The sequence below is a fragment of the Lemur catta genome, chromosome 7 (genome assembly GCF_020740605.2).
Source record: "Lemur catta isolate mLemCat1 chromosome 7, mLemCat1.pri, whole genome shotgun sequence".
In the NCBI taxonomy this organism is placed as follows: Eukaryota; Metazoa; Chordata; class Mammalia; order Primates; family Lemuridae; genus Lemur; species Lemur catta.
The window spans coordinates 11,568,925-11,589,055 of NC_059134.1; the positions used below are offsets into that span (position 1 = coordinate 11,568,925).

General features: G+C 44.8%; 2 protein-coding genes across 6 annotated transcripts in view; one reads left to right on the top strand and one right to left on the bottom strand.

Annotated features, from left to right (window-relative positions):
* Nucleotides 1–14,809, top strand: part of NCAPD3 (non-SMC condensin II complex subunit D3) — a 72,272-nt gene extending 57,463 nt beyond the window's left edge. For 3 of the 5 annotated variants that reach the window (XM_045555639.1, XM_045555641.1, XM_045555642.1), the window contains 9 exons: nucleotides 154–353; nucleotides 2,512–2,622; nucleotides 4,441–4,623; nucleotides 6,121–6,275; nucleotides 6,498–6,637; nucleotides 7,594–7,671; nucleotides 11,781–11,852; nucleotides 11,938–11,998; nucleotides 12,088–12,737. In XM_045555639.1, the coding sequence (XP_045411595.1) occupies nucleotides 154–353; nucleotides 2,512–2,622; nucleotides 4,441–4,623; nucleotides 6,121–6,275; nucleotides 6,498–6,637; nucleotides 7,594–7,671; nucleotides 11,781–11,852; nucleotides 11,938–11,998; nucleotides 12,088–12,196 (1,109 nt within the window). In that variant the 3' untranslated portion in view covers nucleotides 12,197–12,737. Of the gene's footprint in view, nucleotides 1–153; nucleotides 354–2,511; nucleotides 2,623–4,440; nucleotides 4,624–6,120; nucleotides 6,276–6,497; nucleotides 6,638–7,593; nucleotides 7,672–11,780; nucleotides 11,853–11,937; nucleotides 11,999–12,087; nucleotides 12,738–14,663 lie in introns of those variants that run through there. The other 2 variants (XM_045555640.1, XM_045555643.1) reach the window with 2 other exon arrangements.
* The window catches only part of JAM3 (junctional adhesion molecule 3), a 65,618-nt gene continuing 58,965 nt past the window's right edge, over nucleotides 13,479–20,131 (bottom strand). Inside the window, exons 6-9 of the mRNA XM_045555644.1 lie at nucleotides 18,415–18,514; nucleotides 16,644–16,773; nucleotides 16,501–16,555; nucleotides 13,479–16,162 (exon numbers count right to left, since the gene is read on the bottom strand). Coding sequence (XP_045411600.1) covers nucleotides 16,127–16,162; nucleotides 16,501–16,555; nucleotides 16,644–16,773; nucleotides 18,415–18,514 — 321 coding nt within the window. The 3' untranslated portion in view covers nucleotides 13,479–16,126. The remainder of the gene's footprint in view (nucleotides 16,163–16,500; nucleotides 16,556–16,643; nucleotides 16,774–18,414; nucleotides 18,515–20,131) is intronic.

The window sequence follows — 20,131 nt, forward strand, 5'->3', positions numbered from 1 at the left end:
GTGACAGGAAGACCTCTGTCATCTTGTCCTTGTTTGGCATGGGCTGTGCCCAGGCAACCCCTGGCAGCCCCCGGCAGCCCTGGCTCTGTGAATTGCACTTTCCCCGTGGGCTGGAACGTTTCTCAGAAGATGGTCTTGTGCGCTTTCTCCCAGCGTGCTTCGCCGACGGCATCCTGCCCCTGGACCTGGAAGCCAGTGAGTTACTCTCAGACACATTTGAGGTCCTCAGCTCAAAGGAGATCAAGCTTTTGGCAATGAGATCTAAACCAGATAAGGACCTCCTTGTGGAAGAAGATGACATGGCCTTGGCAAACGTAGTCATGCAGGAAGCCCAGAAGCAGCTCATCTCACAAGTAAGTGTGCTGTTCTTCCCTAAATAGGCCTGCTCGCACCCCGGTTTCCCACCTGCCCCCAAAATCTTGGTGGTATACCCAAGATCCTGATTTCATGCCTGCTGGTGGCCTTAACTCTTGCCCAGGTGGTGATGATTCTCGAATCTGCGTTTCCAGCCCCACCTTCTCTCTGAGCTGGATCCCAGTTCCGCTTGCTGCCACAGCCGCCGCAGACTTACTCTGTCCAAACTGAATCGGTCCTCCCTCCCTTCTGCTGTCCATCTCTTCCTTCTCCCACAGTCGGCTGTGGAGAAGGGACCCATCATCTACCAAGTTATCCAGAAGGGAGCCTGGTGCCACTGCAGAATGGAGTCTGGCTTGCCAAGCCGGTGCTCTGTTTGAACTGAATGGCTTTGAGGGGAGCTCAGCTGCCACAGTCCTCACCAGGCCCAGTGTCTCGTGCCCGGCCTGGATCACTGATTGGTATTTCCCACCTGACCCCTGAAGGCTTTTGACCAAAGAAGTAGACTTTGATCACATCCACTTTGCTAAGAGATCCTGCCTGTTTTTATCTTACAGATCTTCTCTGTGACTTTATTTGCGCCTGTGCCATTTCCAAGTAGTTTTCTTTACACCCTATTTCTAGTTTGCTTCCGTTGCAGGCCATGCACCACCTTGCTGCCAGAACAGTCTTTCCTAAGTCCAGATTTGATCATTTTATTCTCCTACTTAAAATAGACTAGAGGCATGTCAACTGCAAGGGCCAGTGGGAGCTTTTGGGTCATGGATTGTGAGTCTGTGGTGCTGGTTACTCAGTGTAGACTTTTGTCAAAACAAATGGAACTGTTCACTCAAAATGAATGGGAAATTTTATGGTATGTAAGTTATGCCTCACTGGTGATATCTTTTAAAACTATGTTGGTGGCTTCCTAGTGTCCTGTGCATAAAATCCTGATTCTTCTTCAAGAGCACACAGAACTCCTGGTGTCCCTTCCAGCCCTGCAGCCCTCCCTCTGTCCTTGCTCCTGGCCTCTCCATTCCAGGCTGCCGTGCACTGCTCCTCCTGCCCGCCTCACCCCCACACGCCCTCAGTGCCATCTTCTCTGATGCATGTGCCTTCCCAGGCATCCTACCTTCATCCTTACACCCCCAGCACCCTGCCGCTCGTCACCTCATGCCCTTCACCGTGACAGACATGCACTGGCGTAGGAGCAGCCAGAGGGCAGGGATTCTTGGCTTCATTTCTGAATCCGTGGAGGTTAGCTGTGTGCCTGGAACAGAGAATGTGCTTGATAATACTTGAGTGAACACATTTAAACCACTTTTTAAGACTGTCCCTAAACTACCAACTGCTCAGGTTCAGTTTTATTAAATTGTTTATCTCTACGTATTGCCCTCCTGTTTCGGGAACTCCGATAAGACTTTTTAGAAATGAATGGTTTACAAGAAAGAAACATACATGTGATTTTAAATGAGAAGAAAGAGTACTTTCAGCTTCAGAAGGATAAATCTTGCATATATGGGCTACTATAATGAACTATTTTTAATTCTAAGAGATTTATTGCAAAATATTTGTGGTTAGTGATCATTCAAGGTAAAGATTTTGAAGACTTGGTCAAATTTAGGTACTATGTAAATATGTAGAACTTCCTAAATGTGTGCAAAGTTACACATACAGATAAAAAAGAGAGAGAGAAACAAAGCTGGCTGTCTTCATGCCTAACCGTTGTTAGAGCATTGTACCATCACCAGCAGGAACACAGACTGTCTCTCTGGGCAGCCAGTGTGACCTGGTTTTCCTTCCAAAAGGGAGGATGTCAAATGGAGGGACTGAATGTGGAGCATGAACCCAGGCTCATGATGGGTTTGTGTGGAGATTTAGAGCTTTTTGCCAAGTTGCTTAACATATTTCTAATTCCTTCTGCTCAGTTGGAAAATATGAGTAGTATTTATCCTGCCCTACTTTACAAAGCCTTCTGAGTGTTTTGAGGTAATGCTTATAAAGTCTCCAGGAAAAAAGCAGGGGGTCTTATACATTCCCAGTATCATAATCAAAAGTAAAAAATAAACTTAACATGGTATGCTAGATCAGCTCTACTAAAAGAACTAGATCAAGGGAAAGTCTTTGCCTTTCAGAAGTTTATACATCTAAGACATGCCTTTGTTTGTGTTACCGCAGGTTCAGAAGAGGAATTTCATAGAAAATATTATTCCAATTATCATCTCCCTGAAGACTGTGCTGGAGAAAAATAAGATCCCAGCCTTGCGGGAACTCATGAACTATCTCAGGGTAAGGATGAGCTTGTGCTTCTGGGGTCATTGTCCCCCTGCAGCTCATCACTGAGGATCTTCTGCAGGTGTGATGGCTGAGTTAGTGAATGATAGCTCCAAATGCTAGAAAACCAATGTTACCTCAGTTTGTGTAGAGAGACACTTGCCCAACAGGCCTGTGGCTGTGGTGAGGAAGATGGAGAGTTTGACTGTGGGTTCCACTGAAGTCACCCCTGCCCTTTGCCATGCAGTTGGGCTTCTGAAGAGCTGACCCAGCATGCTGAGCCAGGCACATCTTTGATAGGATTAGATTCCATATTGAAGACCCTCTCAGCTGGGGTCAGAACAAAGTCATCATTATAGTTCAGCCTTGGGAGGAGTAAAGTGAAAATTCATCATCATATTTAATTTCAGGGTGTTTACCTCTAACATGGTCTCAGACTGACAAGTCAGGAAAAAGAATAGATGCCCCGTAGCAACTGCCTCAGGGGCTGCCACAACCAGCCTGGCTTCGCTGTTTGTGCAGCAGGGGCACCGTGAGAAGGCCCAGTCTGGGCAAAGCCAGGATGTGTTGACCTGCAGTGCAGAACCAAGTGAGGCCTCAGGCCTTTCTGCAAAATCTGCTACTCAGAAATCAATGCAACATTTTTTTCATTTAATTCAACAGAGTTATTTCTCTGTTCACATTATGTGTTTTTCTTCCTCAAAAAATACTATGAGCTTTTTTTCCCAAAAAAGGCTAAATGAAATTATTGAATATAGTTTTTCAAATAGCTTTTTATCCAAAGAAGCTAAGGTGGGAAAGAAGCATTGTATGGCAAAAACAAGAACTTCCAATTATTCTTATATTTCTATTGCCCTATTTTAGACCTCAGAAAGGAAAAAGAAAGAGCTTAGATCCGAAGTAGATGACTTAAACATTCAAGAAAAGGAAGTCTGTCTCTTGTTTCTGGGCACATGCTCACAGGATGGTCACACAGTTGCTTGATAGTACAGCGATTCTCTTCATTAGCCTGTGGAGCCCACTCCGAGTGGCAACTGGAAGAGATGATGGATTTCCTTCTCTTTGTTGGGACTTCCCTCCTGGTTGGAGCTGCAATAGATATTTTTCTCCCTCTAATACTGTTAGATGAAATGATTTCTTTCTTTTAGCAAAGTGGCCTTGTCCCTAGTAGACCTTTAAGACCTAAAAATGTTCTTACCCATATATGATAAAAGATTTTCTAGAAAATCTTCAGAAGAGGACACAAAAAATGGGATTAGAGCCTTAGTTTTCATCCCCTGTGAGCCTATGGGGAAAGCTAATGTAGGCAGATGAGCAGCTTTTAGACTGCACTGCTTCCTGGGACTTGCTCCAAAGGCCCTGTCTGAGCCAGGACTCTCTTTCTCACATGGGAAACCTTGGAGATTTCCTGCTAACTGGCAGATAGACAGACAGGAAGCTTCCCAAGAGATCAGAACTGTTGGTTAATATCTCACATCATGTTCACCTGCTTCTGTGGTCTTCATAAGTATGGCTGGTGTTTCCTCGGAATATTCCATTATACCTGCTAGTTAGTGTAATGGAAATAGTCTGCTTTCAGTAATGTAAATCTTCACTTGCTCATAACGTGAAGATTCCATTCCAAAAAATGTGTTAAATGGAGAAAGGGGAATGCTTGTGCGTTGTTGCTGGGAACGTAAAGTAGTGCAGCCACTATGGAGAACAGTAATTATAAGCAATTATAAATAATAATAATTACTTATAATTGTTCTTATTATTATTTATCAAGTCATGTTGGAGACCTTATGTTTTTATTCAAGAAAACATTAAAGGATGCTTCTGGGTCTGTTTCAGGAGGTGATGCAGGATTACCGAGACGAAGTCAAGGATTTCTTTGCAGTTGACAAACAACTGGCATCAGAACTTGAGTATGACATGAAGAAGTACAACGAACAGCTAGCCCAGGAGCAAGAGCTGGCGAAACAAGCAAACGTGAGCAGGGTGGCTGAAGGCACCGATGCGGCGCCAGCAGTACAGGTAGTTGTAAGGCCTGCCTGCAGCTTGCCCCGCCTCCCAGTCTGCTCTCTGCTGTCAGTCTGTCCAGCATTTCTTAAAATTCACGTATGATCAGAGGTTGGTCAGAGCTAGACCTTTGGGATTACTACTTGTTGGCCACTACCGTGTGTCTTTGTTATAAGCAATAGATACACCAACAGCTCGAGGCCTTCCGTCCCACAAGGCTATGGCATGGGAATTTGTCTGGAAGGTCATTGTAATGATAGTTGGGAGAATCCTATAAGTGCCAGAAAGCAAGCTGGCAGTGGGGTTGTTTGGTCTTTGGTCACAGCAACCGTAGATACCTACATCTGCCTGGTGTCTTAGTTTCTTGTCTTTCTCCCAGCAGGCCCCTCACTAGAGCAGATCATCACGGGGGCCTTTCTGGGATTAGCTGCTACTCTGGTTAGGAGCATAATGCTCTCACTGCCCTGAGGAGTCCAGACAGATCTGCTGTATTAAAAAGTGATGAGGACAAACTAACTTATTCCTCTCTCTCTTTAATGCCACAACATCTACATATAGCAGTTTGCTACTAATATTCTGTTTCTGAAAAGGAAGTTCTACTTGCCCAGGGCTGATATGGTTTAAAATAGATTACTTATTGACTTGCTCATAGCATGTGAAGGTTCCATTCCAAAAAAAAATGTTAAATAGAGAAAGGGGAACATTTGTATACTGTTGGTGGGAATGTAACGTAGTATGACCACTATGGAGAAAAGTATGGAGGTTCCTCAAAACACTAAAAAGAGAACTACCATATGATCCAGCAATCCCACTTGTGGGTATATATGCAAAGGAAAGGAAATCAGTACGTCAAAGAGACAGCTGCACTGGCATGTTCATTACAGCACTATTCACAATAACCAAGAGATAGAATCAACCTGAATGTCCATAAGCAAATGGATAATGAAAATGTGTTACCTGTGCACAGTGAATATTATTCAGCCATTAAAAAAGAATGAAATCCTGTCATTTGGTACAACATGGATAAACCTAGAGGACATTATATTATAAGTGAAATGAGCCAGGCACAGAAAGATAAATACTTCATGTTCTCATTCATATGTGTGAGCTAAAAAAGTGGAACTCATGGAAGTAGAGAATTGACTGGTAGTTACCAGAGGCTGGGAAGGGTTGGGGAGGGGAATGAAGAGAAGTTGGTTACTGGGTGCAAAAAACAGTTAGATAGAAGGAATAGGTTCTAGTGTTTAATAGTACAGTAAGGAGATTATCATTAACACTAACTTATTATATATTTCAAAATAGCTAGAAGAGAAGAATTGGAATGTTCCCAACACAAAGAAAAGATACTTGTTTAAGGTGATGGCTATCCCAATTATCCTGAATCATTACACATTGTAGTCATGTATCAAAATGTCACACATACCCCCAAAATATGTACAATTATTATGTATCAGTTTTTTTAAAACTTTAAAAAAAGTGTTAGAAGGTAAAACTCTTTATCTTTTCTAACAGGTTGCTCCACATTTAGAAATAATGCCAGTTCCTGCTGGCCAAGAAAATCCCACTGTGAGCCAGCCCTCAGCACCTGGGCCAAGCACTGGCCGTGCGCCGACTCTGTCCCCTGTACCTGAAACCGGGCCATTGAACAGGTTGATGTCCAAAGCCAGGTAGAGGGCCACGGGGTCCCTGAGGGGGCTGATTGCGTGTTCTCAGAGGCAGCTCTGCCGTCCCAACCAGGCGTCGGCAGGAGAGCGTCGTCACTGTGCCCGCCCCGCCCTTCTCTCCACATGCTACCCGGGGAGGTTGGAACCTGTGTGGCTGAGGGATGCTCTTGAACGGAAGCCGGTGGGGACTGCAGTGAGAACCTTGGTGTCTGTTCTCCTCCACAGGCCCATGTCCCTGAGCACGATTGCAATCCTGAATTCTGTCAGGAAGGCTGTGGAGTCCAATAGGAGGCATCGGAGTCGGAGCTTAGGAGTGTTGCCTTTCACTTTGAATTCTGGAAGCCCGGAAAAACCATGCAATCGGGGTAAGCCTTCAGTTTGGCACCAGACCTAGTGAGAGCATAGCGATCAAAAACCAGAGCAAGCCTACGTCTCGATCCTTCAAAATGGTTTCTATTTTCTTATCTTGAAAACAACATTAATTGGGCAGTTAGGACTATGGGTAATAAAACAATGCATATCTATTCTAAAAGATTTGGGAAATAGTGGAATATTTAACTCACCCACAGCAGCGAGGTGTTCATTCCTCCAGTGTTCTACTCCTCACACACACATTTTGTTTCACTTACAAAATTGTGATCTTAGTGTGCATTGTTTTATGACCTGCTTCCCTATACACGTTTATAATAAGATATAGTGCAAAGGTTTCCATGAAATTTTCTTTCAAAACTTTACTCCCAGTGGCTCTATAGCATTCCATGTGTGGAAGTACCAATACGTGTTTATTGCTACCCTATTCTTGTAAACATTGGTGTTTTTCAGCTTTTTTTTAACAGTCCTAGAGACAGATCAACTTTTTAATACAAATAATGCCACAATAAACATCCTTGTACATATAGCCTTGTATGTATGTAAGCCATAGGTTAATTTCCAGCAAAGGCCATGAATATTTTAAAACTTTGATAGAGTGAAACTGTCTTCCATAACTTGTGCCAAATTGTACTTTTACAGGAGTGTCCATTTTCCTACTTAGAAACACGGGTTTTATGATTTCCCATTGTCTTTGCTGAGCTTTCTAGACCAAAAATGGTATGGTTTTAATTTCCATTTTTTTTAATCCTAATAAGAATGGACTTTTTTCCCTCAAATTTTTATTTATTTGTATTTCTTTCTGAATTGCCCTTTTATAAGAATACTTTAAATATTGGGAATTTTAACTTTATCACATATCTTACAAATATGTTTTTTCATTTGGTTGCTTTGTTCTTTGATATTGTTTTGAGTTTTTTTAGACAGATAAAACTTTTTTGCTTTATCCTAGCATCTTCATACAGCTTGGAGCAGGAGTCCAATGGAGCTATCGACCATGTAACTAAACGGGCCATCAGTACCCCTGAGCGTAAGTAACCAACTTGAGTAAGTTGGCTTCCCCTAGGTCTCCCCTACAGTCATTATTTATTTCCTAGAGTTGTGGTAAAACTCTTTCCTGTTGTAAGGTAGTTCTTTTATTAAATAATTGGCTAAAGGCACTCCTGATGGTCAACATTATAGTGCGTTATTCAGACTGAATGTTTCAGGGTCTTCCTAATAACTTGATTAACTGAGCATTTATTGCATGTTCAGCACTCTTGTTTTCGCATGCGTTAACTCAGCTGAACTTCACAGTGACCTGTGAAGGACGCTCATGTGACAAGTGGTGATGCTAAGGGGTAAGGAAGTTAGGTTACCAACCTAGACGGTGCCTTTCTGGAGGCAGCCCTCCTTGGTGTCCCTGCTGTCCGGGTGTACTTGGTGCCGTCGAGCCAAATCTGCTCTGGGCAGTGGGCAGATGTCAGCACCAGCGCCTTCATCTCAAAGTATAGATGAGTTAGACGAGCAGAATATTTTTTCCCATTATTTTGTTATATAGCTGCTTCTTGTCTCAAGCCCCATGAAACCCATTATTTTGAGAAAATTATTATAGTATGAAGAAACTCTTAGCTGGGCATGGTGGTATGTGCCTGTAGCCCCAGCTGGTCAGGAGGCTGAAGTGGGAGGATCTCTTGAGTCCAGGAGTTCAAGGCTAGCCTGGGAAACATAGACCCCATCCCTTAAAAAAAAAAAAAAAAAAAGATAGAAGATCCTACTGTCTAAATCCTCAGTGCAGTTTCCAAGGCCCTGCCGGGTGCATCCCTGCATGCCCCGGACTCTCCACCCCAGCCGTGCCCTAGTCCTCTTGGAGTGCCTGCAGCAGGGCACACTCCTCCCTGACCCGGTCTTCACACACCACGCCGCCACGCTGCCGTCTGGATCGCCCCCTTCCCTGACCCCCAGGCCAGAGCAGGCGCCCCTCCCCTGGCACTGACCTTCTCAAGACACTCACCACACTCCTGTGTTTGTCGTCCACCCTGGCTGTTCATTTTAGGCCATTTCACTTCTCCACAGGCCCTGCCCCAGTGCCTGGAACCATTCAGTGGTCAGCTGGATGGCAGAGCTGGGAGCTCAGACCTCCTGGTCCCACTTCTGTGCCCCTTCCCAGCCTCCCTCCAGTCCTGATTTTGGGCATTAGGAGATGGGAACAGAGCGGCGAGGTAGCACACCGTTCATTCAGTCACGTCTTAGGCAGTTCCTATATTTGAGCACCTACTGTCTTCTAGCTACTGGCTGTTGGTTCTCTTTACCTGTGATGCTGTGGTCTTACAGAACATTTAATGGATTATAGATAATTTTCATCCAGGTCCCCCTTTTAGGGGACAGTATCCCACCCCACCTCTCCTCAGATGACAACTAAATCATGACAGCTTTTGTCATTAAAGGCAGTGGGTAATTTTGGGTACATATGTATATATTGAACAGATGCAATGTTGTGTATGTAAAAACGTCAGCCTCCTTCAAACAGAAGAGTTTGCTGTATGTTCTGTGTCCCTGGCTCAGGAGTACCAGGTGCTTCTGCTTTGGCAGCTGGGCACCGTATGCTGAAGCAACGGGGAGAGTGCCGTGAGTCCCTGATTTCGGTCTGTGGCTGGTCCCTGGCAGCCTGTGTGCCTCAGCAGCGGCGCCTGGCGAGGCGTGTTGATGCCGCTCGCGTTTGGGTGTGTAGAGCTACCTCTGCACTGAACATAAGACTCTCAGGTGTCATCGGATCGTGGAATACCGTTCTTTCTCTAGCCTCGAGGGCAGTAGTCCTGTTGATGCAACTTCTGGCCATCGATCTTTATGCTGAACGTGGAAGAAATGCTTGAAGGAGGGTCTCTTATTAGCTCTTCTTCTTGGAAGAATTATTAGACAAGTTAAAAGCACCTAGTTCTGTTTTCTCTGTAGTTTATAAATACAGATTCTTTTGACAACTCTAAGTTTAAGTGGGGGTGACTGTCAGAAGTGTCTCAGCTCATCAAAGCTAGTAGGAGAAATGCCACCCAGCTCAATATTGCAGCACACCAGTGGTATTCAACACAAAGTGGTTTTGCTAAGTGGAAATGAGTTAAAAATCCTAGAATTTTAACTGAAAGTCTTTGGGAGCTTTTAGCAAGTCCTCTTACTGCTGTAATTCAGGCAGCAAAGACACTTCTGCCTTTGATTCTAAGCACAGTGCATTAGGAATCTAAGAGCCACCACACAGGGGCTTTTGTAAAGGTGGGAGACTTGTTACCTGGAGTACACACAGGCTTCCAAACAGGAAGAGCGATGTGTTTGCAAGGAAAGGGAATTTCTAATGACAGCACAAGGCAAGACCTCCCAGAAACAGGAACAAGCAGACCTGAGCTGTCTTCATAGCAGTGACGAGGATAGAATTCTCCACCAGTCTAATAAGGAAGCTTGAGTAGCTATCAGGTACACAGCGCTGCAGTGCACTGATGAGCTTTAAAATGTAGACTAGAAAGATACAGTCTGTACTCATAAGAAGATAAAGTATGAAGAGAACAGGAAGAACTCTGCAGCTCACTTCACAAATGTGCTTGCAAAAAGACAGCAGTCTCAGTGAGCATGTGGTCTGTTCCTGAGATGGGCGCTCATACAAACATACAGCGCCACGGGGGCAGGGCTGCACCATCCGGGTCTCAGAGACCGGGTGGTGTGCTGAAGTCAGATGTGGGGCGGCAGAGAAGCTGGGTGTGCAGAGACAGGCCTGCTTAGCAACTCGGACAGGTGAGCATGGGTGGAGCATACCGCACACACACACGTGTGCATGTGTGTGTGTGTGTGTGTGTGTGCATCAGGTGGGTCTGTAAAGTCAGCTGGTGGCCAGCTCAGCGTGAGAGTGTGCGTGTGTGTGCACGTGGGTACCTTCACACCAAGTAACTCTGTAGTTAGCTTGAGGCCAGCTCAGATTGAGGGTGGATTTTAGGCTTTTCTTGAACACGAGGCTATCAAAGTGTCTAAGCAACGTAGTGACTTTACGAACTTCTTAATTAAACATAATTCCAGTGACGTAGGGGATAGTAGCTGTTAAATCACAGTAGTTGCAAACATTTCTTCAGCACTTAGCTATACCAGATACTGGGTTAACACATTGACTGCCACACAAAAAAAATCAGAAATTTTCCTACAGTGTATCATGATGAAAATAGAATAAAAACTTCGAGTGTAATTTAAAGGTAAACATAAATAAGAAAGCAAAATTTATCGACTTCTATTCATCAATATTAATTTTTACAATAAGAACATCAACAAGATTTTGTATATGCTTCACGCCTCCCCAGCGTCAAAACTGGAGTGAGTTAAATACAACTCTCATGGAAGTTAATGTGTTAAACACCTTACATAAATAATCTCATTCAGTTCTGACAACTTCCCTGTGAGGTAGGGACATTTTTATCCCCATTTATGAGGTGAGGAAACTTGTTGTTAGAGAAGTTCACACAATTGGTAAGACATAGAGCCAGAGTTCACAGCGCGCGCTCGGCGGTCTGTGCTCCTGACACTTGCTCTCCTGCCTTGAGGGTGAACTGGAAGGGGAGGCCCTGGGAGGACAGCACCTCAGAAGTTCAAGGGCTGGGGGACAAGGAACCAGGATGAACAGACACTTGGAAGGTAGAATTGACAGGACTTGGTTACTGGCTCCGTGTGGAGGAGAAGCCCATGATGCTGTATTTCTAGCTGGGACGGACCATTTATTGGCTAGGAATATAGAAGGAACGTGTCGTGGGGTGGAGGTAAGGAGCTGGTGAAGTGTCTTCAGGGGAGCCGGGGGAGGCACAACAGCACAATAGGAAGTGTAGAACTGGGCTCAGGAGGGAGATCTGAGCTGAAGTTGACAGCCACTGGCAATGCGGACAGTCACAGAAGACATGGGGTCGGGGAGAAGCCAGAGACGGTGAGCGGTGACTGAGTGGCCGGTGGAGCAGCCTGAGGAGGGCCATGGTGGGAGAAGGGAAGTCAGGAGAGACCCAAAGGAGAGTTCACAGGAGGAAGGAGCCTTCAACAGTGTCAGGGCCTGGGCCAGGGTTGAGGTGACAAGTAAGACAGGAACCTCTTGATGCCTGCTTCCTACCAGCTTTTAGTTAACAATGGTGTTTCCCCTTTACCCAGAGACCATCAATGACGTCACGTTTGGAGCAGGGGTCAGTTACATAGGGACTCCGCGGACTCCTTCGGTCAAAGGCAAGTTCTCAGTTTCCTTCTAGACTGATAGTTAGCCGCCTTTGAAGTTCTGGGAATACTGAATTTGTGTTTGACTCCCTTCCAGAGAAAACGGAAGTCCAGAGTCAAGGAAATGACATTTTATGTTTATCATTGCCTGACAAACCGTAAGTTTACCAAAGAGTTCCTTTTGAGGTGACGTTTTTGTCAGGGTTTTCCTTTTAGTTCCAGAATGACTATACCTTGTGTTTCCTAGGCCTCCACAACCCCAGCAGTGGAATGTGAAGTCTCCAGCCAGGAATAAAAACACCCCAACTCCCAGCAGGAGGTCCCTCCGAAAGACCCCCCTGAAAACAGCCAACTGAAACGGTGCATTCCAGGTGTCCAGGACAGCAAGAGCCCTTGAGGAAACACTTCTGTTTCCTGCACGTGGGAAGGCGGACGGATCCCTTTCCATGCACCTGGAGTGACACTTCATCATGGAGCAGCAAAGCCCCTCAGGACCCCGGCACTCCAGCTGCTCATCTCCTTGCAGCTGGCCAACCTTTACACTGCCCTTTATGACATCTCTGGTTAAAAATCATAAAATAATAGAGAAATGCCAGATTTAGATTTTCTATCTTAAACTTAAAGCTATTTAATATTATAACTTTATTCCATTTGAAAGTGTCCTGTCCATTCAGATAAGCTATTATCTGGTCTTTAAGGAACATAACTTAAAAACTTCAGCTTTCTTTTATAAATCAAGCCTCTATTAGCATGTTTGAATTCCTTATAGTACATATTTTCCCATATCTAATGATAAAATTTTGATTATAATATTTTTTCTATTATTTATAACTGCAGATTTTTTTTAAAGTGTAAAGCTTTCTTAAATGAAATAATAAAGATTTAGCACAAATACAGCCTTCCAGTATTCAATAGGATTTTTCTATTTTTAGAACAGGGCTTTTACTGTTAGTCATTTTAACTTTATATAAAGTACTTAAGAATGAAACCAAATCTTTCCTGTTAGGAAAAAAATGGTTCCTTATCTGATCTTTAAGGTTTGGTTCGTCTACCCACCTGCCTCTGCTCCTACACAGAAGCTGCCTGCCTCCCAGTAACAGACATCCTTGCTCGTACACAGATACGGTTCCTGCTCATGGAAAAACGGCTTTGTGTCCCTTCTCCAGAGTGCGCTGTTGCTGAGTCGTGTAACGTTCTGCCAGGGACTGCTCCCACAGTGGAGGAAAACTTGAGTCTCTTCTGTTGGCACCATCAGGGAAACTTAAAACACTATCCAAGAATGTCCAGAAACAAATGCACTTGGTGCATTTTTTAATCCCAGTATTATAGAAGCGAAAGTACAAAGTTACTGCTTAGCTGTGTTTTTAACATAAGCATGGTAGTAGTTTTGGGGGATGGGTACCATTGTGTTCCTCCCACAGCGCTCTCATATGTGAACCATGACACAGGTGGACTTGTCATTGGTATAGCAAGTCACAAGCTGCTCTTGAGTGAACAGACGGACAGCAGTCCAGGTGATTTCCCCGGTGGACAGTGGTGGGACTGTGGTGTTTGTTTGCAGTATACGTGCCTAACAAAACGCTAGGTAAACCCAACGTGAAAGCAAACAAGAAAGAAAGAATGAAACGAAGTTTGACATATTTTTAAAAGCTTTTATAAATGAGGTTTAACAAATACCAAATTACAGGTGTGTTAGTACAAGTCCGTAACATCTATGTACAGCAGCATCCATACCAAAGGCAGAGTCACAGCCTCGTACAGGCCTCTTGAGTCTTCGGTGACAGTCACACCTTCCAGTACATGACTGTTCCTTTCCTTCTACAGTCTTACAGTCAGTCGTAGGCAACTACTTCCCAGGCCCCACTTTCCATTTCTCTCTATGTTGTCAGACCCAGTTCCCGTGGCACTAGGGTAAAAGGTTTTAGGATATGAGAAAGGCTACCCTATCACTATGACAACCAAGAAGGAGGCTGGAGTGTTATTCCCCCAGAGTTAGATTGGGGAGCTATCCCTTTCTACCAAGATGAAAAGATGAAGGGAGAGTCTTAATTGTAAGCATTCGAGATGCCGATGTAAAAGCAGACAGGTAGCATTGAGCAACTGCTGAAGAGTTGCCTACTGCTCTGCCAAATATCCCCTAGCAAGTATTTCACGTAACTTAAAAAAGAAAAGTCAACATAATCTCAAGTATTCAATTAAAAAAAACTGTCAAAGTACAAAAAATTAAGACACTGAGAGCTGAATCACAAAGCAACTAGGCTCTCCTACATGAAAACCATCCTTCAGGCACACGGCGGAATGAGGTGCTCCTGAGACGCTCCTTGCTTCAAACCACGTCACATCCTGGGTCCAACACAGCAATGTATCTGGGACTAAGAACATCTGCTCTTAAAGAACAAAGGCTTCTGGATGATGTTTCTAATGCCCCCCACAAAGGCAGCACTGTCCCAGGTAGATAAAAAATTTAAAATCAAAATGAGAAACCTGCTTTTGATTCAGGCATTTTACTTCCCTCCCACCAGGCTTTCCACCCGCTGTACCACCTGACATTCTCCAAAAGGCCAGCCTGGCCGCCACAGGACAGTTTGTTAGGGAGGAGGCAGAACCTGCAGTGCTGGCTGCTTTCTACATGGCAAAGAGGAACAGTGGGATTCATTTTCTTCTAACAGTATTATTGTAGTTGACAGATTTTATTATAAAATTGCCTTTGGCCCTGGACAGTACTAAAGAACTACACAAATTATTAAAATGAACTTTAAAAACAAATAGCAGTAGCTGCTTTGTTTTGTGAGCCATCCACAACCGAAAAGAGGCCTGTCACAGGAACCCAAAGGTGGGATGCTACGTGGAAGACACCCACTTTTCTGAGGTGTCCACCTTCGAACTGTCCTGGAGTGAACCAAGTGCCTCGTGGCACTTGAACAACAACACTTACAGTAAAGCTAATCAGGACACGAAGCCACAGTCGAGGCTTTAAAGGTGGCAGTGGGTATTCTACCCAGCACTTGGAAGTTAGGCGGCAGTAGTGACCTAGAGTGGTGGCACTGGCACAAGCCCAGGAGGTGACTGATGTGGTTGTGTGTGCACGTCTAACAGCTTCTGCATGGTCTCTGGGCATAGGTAATTTTGGTAATCTCAGGAAAAGGCATTTCAAAGCTAACCTGAGAGCTACTTGGGTTTCTTTTGGAGAGATGCAAACATGTCAACATTGCTCAACTGGAATTTCTGAAGGTTTCCTAAGCAACAATGGTCTGATGTATAGACAGTATTAAGTTCTCTTGTGAAAAATGCTAAAACTTATGTGGAAAAAGGAATGTTCCAGTAAGCCTCTATTGGGTAAAATACTCTTAATTGCTGATATTTCCCAATTTAACACTAGGAGCTTGGAACTTTTACCATAAGTTGAACTTTTTTAAAAAAATATGTTATTTAACATTATATGACAATCTATTTACAGTTTAAATAGAAATTTTCTTTTCAATAATGAAAATACATCCTTAGCAAAAATTTAGAATGTAAAATTTTATAAAATAAACAACACCCCATAGAAAAGCATATTTCAGTACCATTTCTGACTTAGCCTAAGAGAAAGGTTTTCCTTAAATCCTGATATCCTCTTGGACAAGCAGGGTTCCTCAGGTAAGAAGATCCCTCTTCCAGCAAGCAATTTACCTTCCTTATTTTGGTTGTTTTTTAATAAAATCCTGATCCAAAAAGATTCCCCAGGATGGACACGACACTAATCAAGAGAGCCTGTAAGAAGGAACTGCAGTGGGGTCTGTGGGCCAGTGGAACAAGGTCACCGTGTAAAAAGCCTCTTCTGGGTTCACTGATGCAAACTCTGCAGCTACCGGGTCATTCACATTGCTGGGGCTGCACTGCTGCTGCGTCACCTCACGGCGCTTCTCCTGGCCGGCGAACGATCAGTGGCGAACAAATTGGCTTCACAGGTCCACGGCGCCCGGCACAGGAGAGTCTGTGTGGACAAGATCTATAAGATCACCCTAACACTTATGTGGGAACCAGGCCACCAATAGACTGGGAATCCAACTCAGTGAACACTTTCAGTTTCTTTTCCTTACGGTTACTGTGTCCACCTTGAGGAAAATTCTTTTATTCATGTGGCTTGTTAAAGAGTAAGAAAGGAGTAGTGGTCAACTTTGCCCAAAACAAAAAGCTTCTGCATGAGTGTCTAGCTCTGTCCAAGCGCACCCGGCTCACGGCGGCCCTTGACAGGAGTTCCTAGCAGAGGTATTTGCATGTTCTCTCAGCCACACCGCCAGGTCTCAGATCACAAACGACGACTTGTGTCTGAAGTCGCCCTGCAAAGCCAACACAAAATTAGAACCATCAAGGGGCCAAGTGGGGCAGTGAGAAAGGAAAACACTAGTCAAATCTAACATGGGCTAAACATTGTCCCTGATGAGAAAAATCGGGCAAAACTACAAACAAACGAAATGATCATTCTTAAACAGTGACATCTGCTAGCAGCTGCACAGCACAGACCCCACTAGGGTGTGCGTGCCACTGTCACAGGCTGAACGCTCAGGTTCTGCACCGTCACTCAGAAATCTGGTTCTGGGACCCCCTTGGCTTCCACGGAGAAGTGTCATTTTCTTTGCTGGGTACACCTAGATTTCCACGGCTCCTCAGTGATTACCTCTTCATCTGTCCTGATGTAGTTAACTCCATCTGGCTTCCCTGGGTTCTTGTAACTGTGAATTGGAAAAGAGGACAGTTCAGTGCCATGGTTATATCGACACCAGCTGGAACTGTGCTTTTTTCCACGGAAAGCAGGCTCACCTTTCTCCATCCTGCTTATTGTTGATGAAGTAGCCACGTCTGTATGCACAGCAGATGCCCAAAGTAATCAGGGCCAGTACGGCAAGGACCACCAGAACCCCGCCAATAATACCGCCAATGTTCAGGTCATCTGAAGAAAAGGAGGTTTCAGGGAAGAGACGATCCACACTGTTCTTATGAGAGACTCTGGCCCCCTGTGCCACCTCCTCAGCCCCTCATGCCACTCCAGCCAAAAAAGCAAACTGAGGACACTTAAAATCTAGCCTAGAACATACAGGACACCGTAACCTCTAACCTTCCATGTAAAGACCACTGAGACTAGCACAGTTCAAATGCAGCCACACTTAACATTGTACTAAAGGGGGCTCGGCACTGTCAGCTTGAAAATCCTCTGGCTAAATCCCTGAGAATATTATTAATGGAGGAAATGGTTACAAGGACAGAATTAGAAGCCAGAGGACTTGGGAATCCTAAGGGGGAAAAAAATCCCAAACTTCCAGGGCCTTCCTTTGTTGTGGATTATTTGGGGGAAGAAAGCTAGTTTGAAGCCTTATTTGAAAGTAAAAAACAGTAGGTAAGAACGTGAGCTTTCCCCCACCACCGCCTGGCCTCCTATCTGTAAGCAAACTCCCTGGATTCCCTTTTCTTATTTCTACCTCCTGGGCAATGGCACTTGGTCACCTTCAATGTGGGGGCATGGGCAGCTCTTTCCTTTATGCCAATAAGGATGCATGGAAAAATATGCACGGAGTTTATCAACAAAAGCCAACTAACTTGAAAGTTGTTAAAGTTCTCCCTTATCCTAGCGAAGTGGATCTCAAATGTGAGTGTACACTTAAAAATCAACTTGAAATTTTGGTTTTTAAAATGTTAATTCCCAAGCTTCATTCCTAAAGATTCAATAGGTCTAGGGCAAAAAAAAAAAAAAAAACCCCTTCAGAAGAAAACAACCCTAGAGCAGTTTTCCAAGATTGACACAGATGAGAAGCACCTGGAGTGCTTGCTTCACACGCATGTCTAGCATACAGCTGGGTGGGCCCTGGAATCTGCATGTGGAAGAGTGGTCCCAAATGGTCCTTATCATCAAGCAGTTTTCTTTTGAGATGGGATCTTGCTGTTGCCCAGACTGGACCCGAACTCCTGGCCTCAAGCAATCCTCCCACCTCAGCCTCCAAAGTAGCTGGGATTACAGGCATGAGCTACCATGCCCAGCTATATGAGGCAGTTGTGGAAAACACTGCTCTGGGGGTGGTTACAAATAGGAGGGAGGGGTTCAAGAAGCTCCCCAGGTGACTGGGACACATCCTGTCCACCTCCATCCTCCCCTCAACAACTCCCCTTCAGAGCCAGCACCCTAGAGATAATATCACAGACCACAGTATAAATACCAGGGCTAAAGCTCTTTTCATTTCCTGCGAAATGGTTATAACTGGATATATTTCTAGCAATCTCACACACCACCTTATGTTTTCATAATTCTATCAATTACCAAAGAAATGGAGTCTGTTAAACTTGCCATGGAAGCTACATGACTGGCAATGTCCCCAACACAAGAAGGCCCTAAAAAGTCTGTTGTGAGAACCCACTTATTTAGACTCAGGGTTCCCCTCCATTCCTCCAGAGTCCAGTGGTTTCAGTGGATCCAGTCAGCTCTAGAAAAAAGCTGACCCATGGCAGAACAGTTGTCTAAACTGATAGTCTAATATTAAATTTACAAATGTTCTATTCAGTTCCCAGTCTTCAGATGAAATCTTTTCAAAAAGTAACTCACAGACTTCCATCTCCTGCTCCTCACACCTGGCTGAGCCTGCGTCATTGGAAGCAATACAGTAATACTGCCCAGAGTCCTCTTTGTGAACAGCACTGAAAACCTGTTTCGGGGAACAAGCAAATAATTAGACCAGTCTACAGGGCAGACCTCGGAGGGGACGGGAGAGCGAGGTCGCCACGCCGTGTCCTCCTCAGCCCAGAACGTGGTCGAACGCCCGTGTCTGCGGTTCCCCAGGCGCCGGGCGGGCCCCTCCTGACACGCTTTCCCGACACTCTTGCCTGAGAGCTCCCAGTGACGAGCTCCCCTTGGTATCTGAGGATACACAGCCCAGCAACATCCAGAATGAGAGGTAGAACTTCACATTTATTCCAGTAAAGGGAGTCTCTGATAATTACTGCTCCTCAGGCAACATTTTGGCAAAACAAAGACGGAAAATCCTATTGCAATTCACCTGATGGCTACATGTAGTTGGACATTCCACAGACCAAAAAGCACCTCCCAAAAGAGAACTGTACACAGTAAAAGCCTGGTGTGGTTTGCTGTGTGGCCAGTCTGTCCTCTAGTACGGTCCCCAACCTTTTTGGCACCAGGGACCAGTTTCATGGAAGAGGTGGAGGTTGAGGGCGTGTTTTGGGATGACTGAAGCACATTACATTTATTGTATACTTTATTATTATTAATATACATTAGGTTGTACTACATAATGAAATAATTACACAACTCACCATAACGCAAAATCAGCAGGAGACCTGAGCTTGTTTTCCTGCAACTAGACGGTCCCATCAGGGGCTGATGGGAGACAGTGACACCCGAGGTGTGTGGCTTATGTCCAGTCTGCTCTGTAATCTCGTTTTGGTTGCTGTCACTAGAGAAAATCTTGCTTCACAAAGACAGGATGTTGGAAAAGGCTTTTCAGTGTTTCTGTGGCAATTTCAGGATATTCCACCTTGACTTTAATCCAGAACATATGGAGATTTGAAGCTGTCTGTTGTCGCAAACATACTTTCAATGCCACCATCATTTGCGATCTCAAGCAGTTGATCCTCTTCTAGCATGGACATAGTCGATTCCCCTGGCTTATTCACAAATGGGTCACGGATCCATTCCTCCCCAGTTCGGGGGTCTTTTGTGGTTGGGAAGTCATGCTCAAAGTCTTTTGAAAGCTGAGGTAGGTGATCATGCACCAGCTGGGAGAAAGAAGGCCCTGGCTTAGTCTCTCTCAAAATCTCTGCTAGTGTTTGAAACATGTCAAAAATCCCAATGGTCGCTGTCTCCCCCATAATTCCAGTTTGGCTCTGGATGCAGCCACTTTATCTGCCGACTTGAACACAGTTGTCATTCTCCCCTGAAGTGACAGACTGAGTTTGTTGAGCAGGTTGAATATGTCACACAAGTAAGCAGGGTTTGCGACCCATTCTGTGTCACTGAAATGTGCTGCCAGTGGGGGCTGTTTTTCTAAAAGAAATCTCTGGAACAGCTCTTATAACTCAAAAACTGGCCAGTGACCTGCCTTTGGAAAGCCGCCTCCCCCTGTGTGTGAGAGAACACGCCTGTGCTCTGCGTCCGTCTCCGCACAGAGCTGCCTGCGTTAAGGGCGTGTACTGTAATGTGACAATTTTAATCACATCCTGCAAAATGTTTACTTCAGGTGACATTTTTCGGCTAGCCAGCATTTCTCTATGGATGACACAGTGCATAGACTCACATTCAGAAGCGA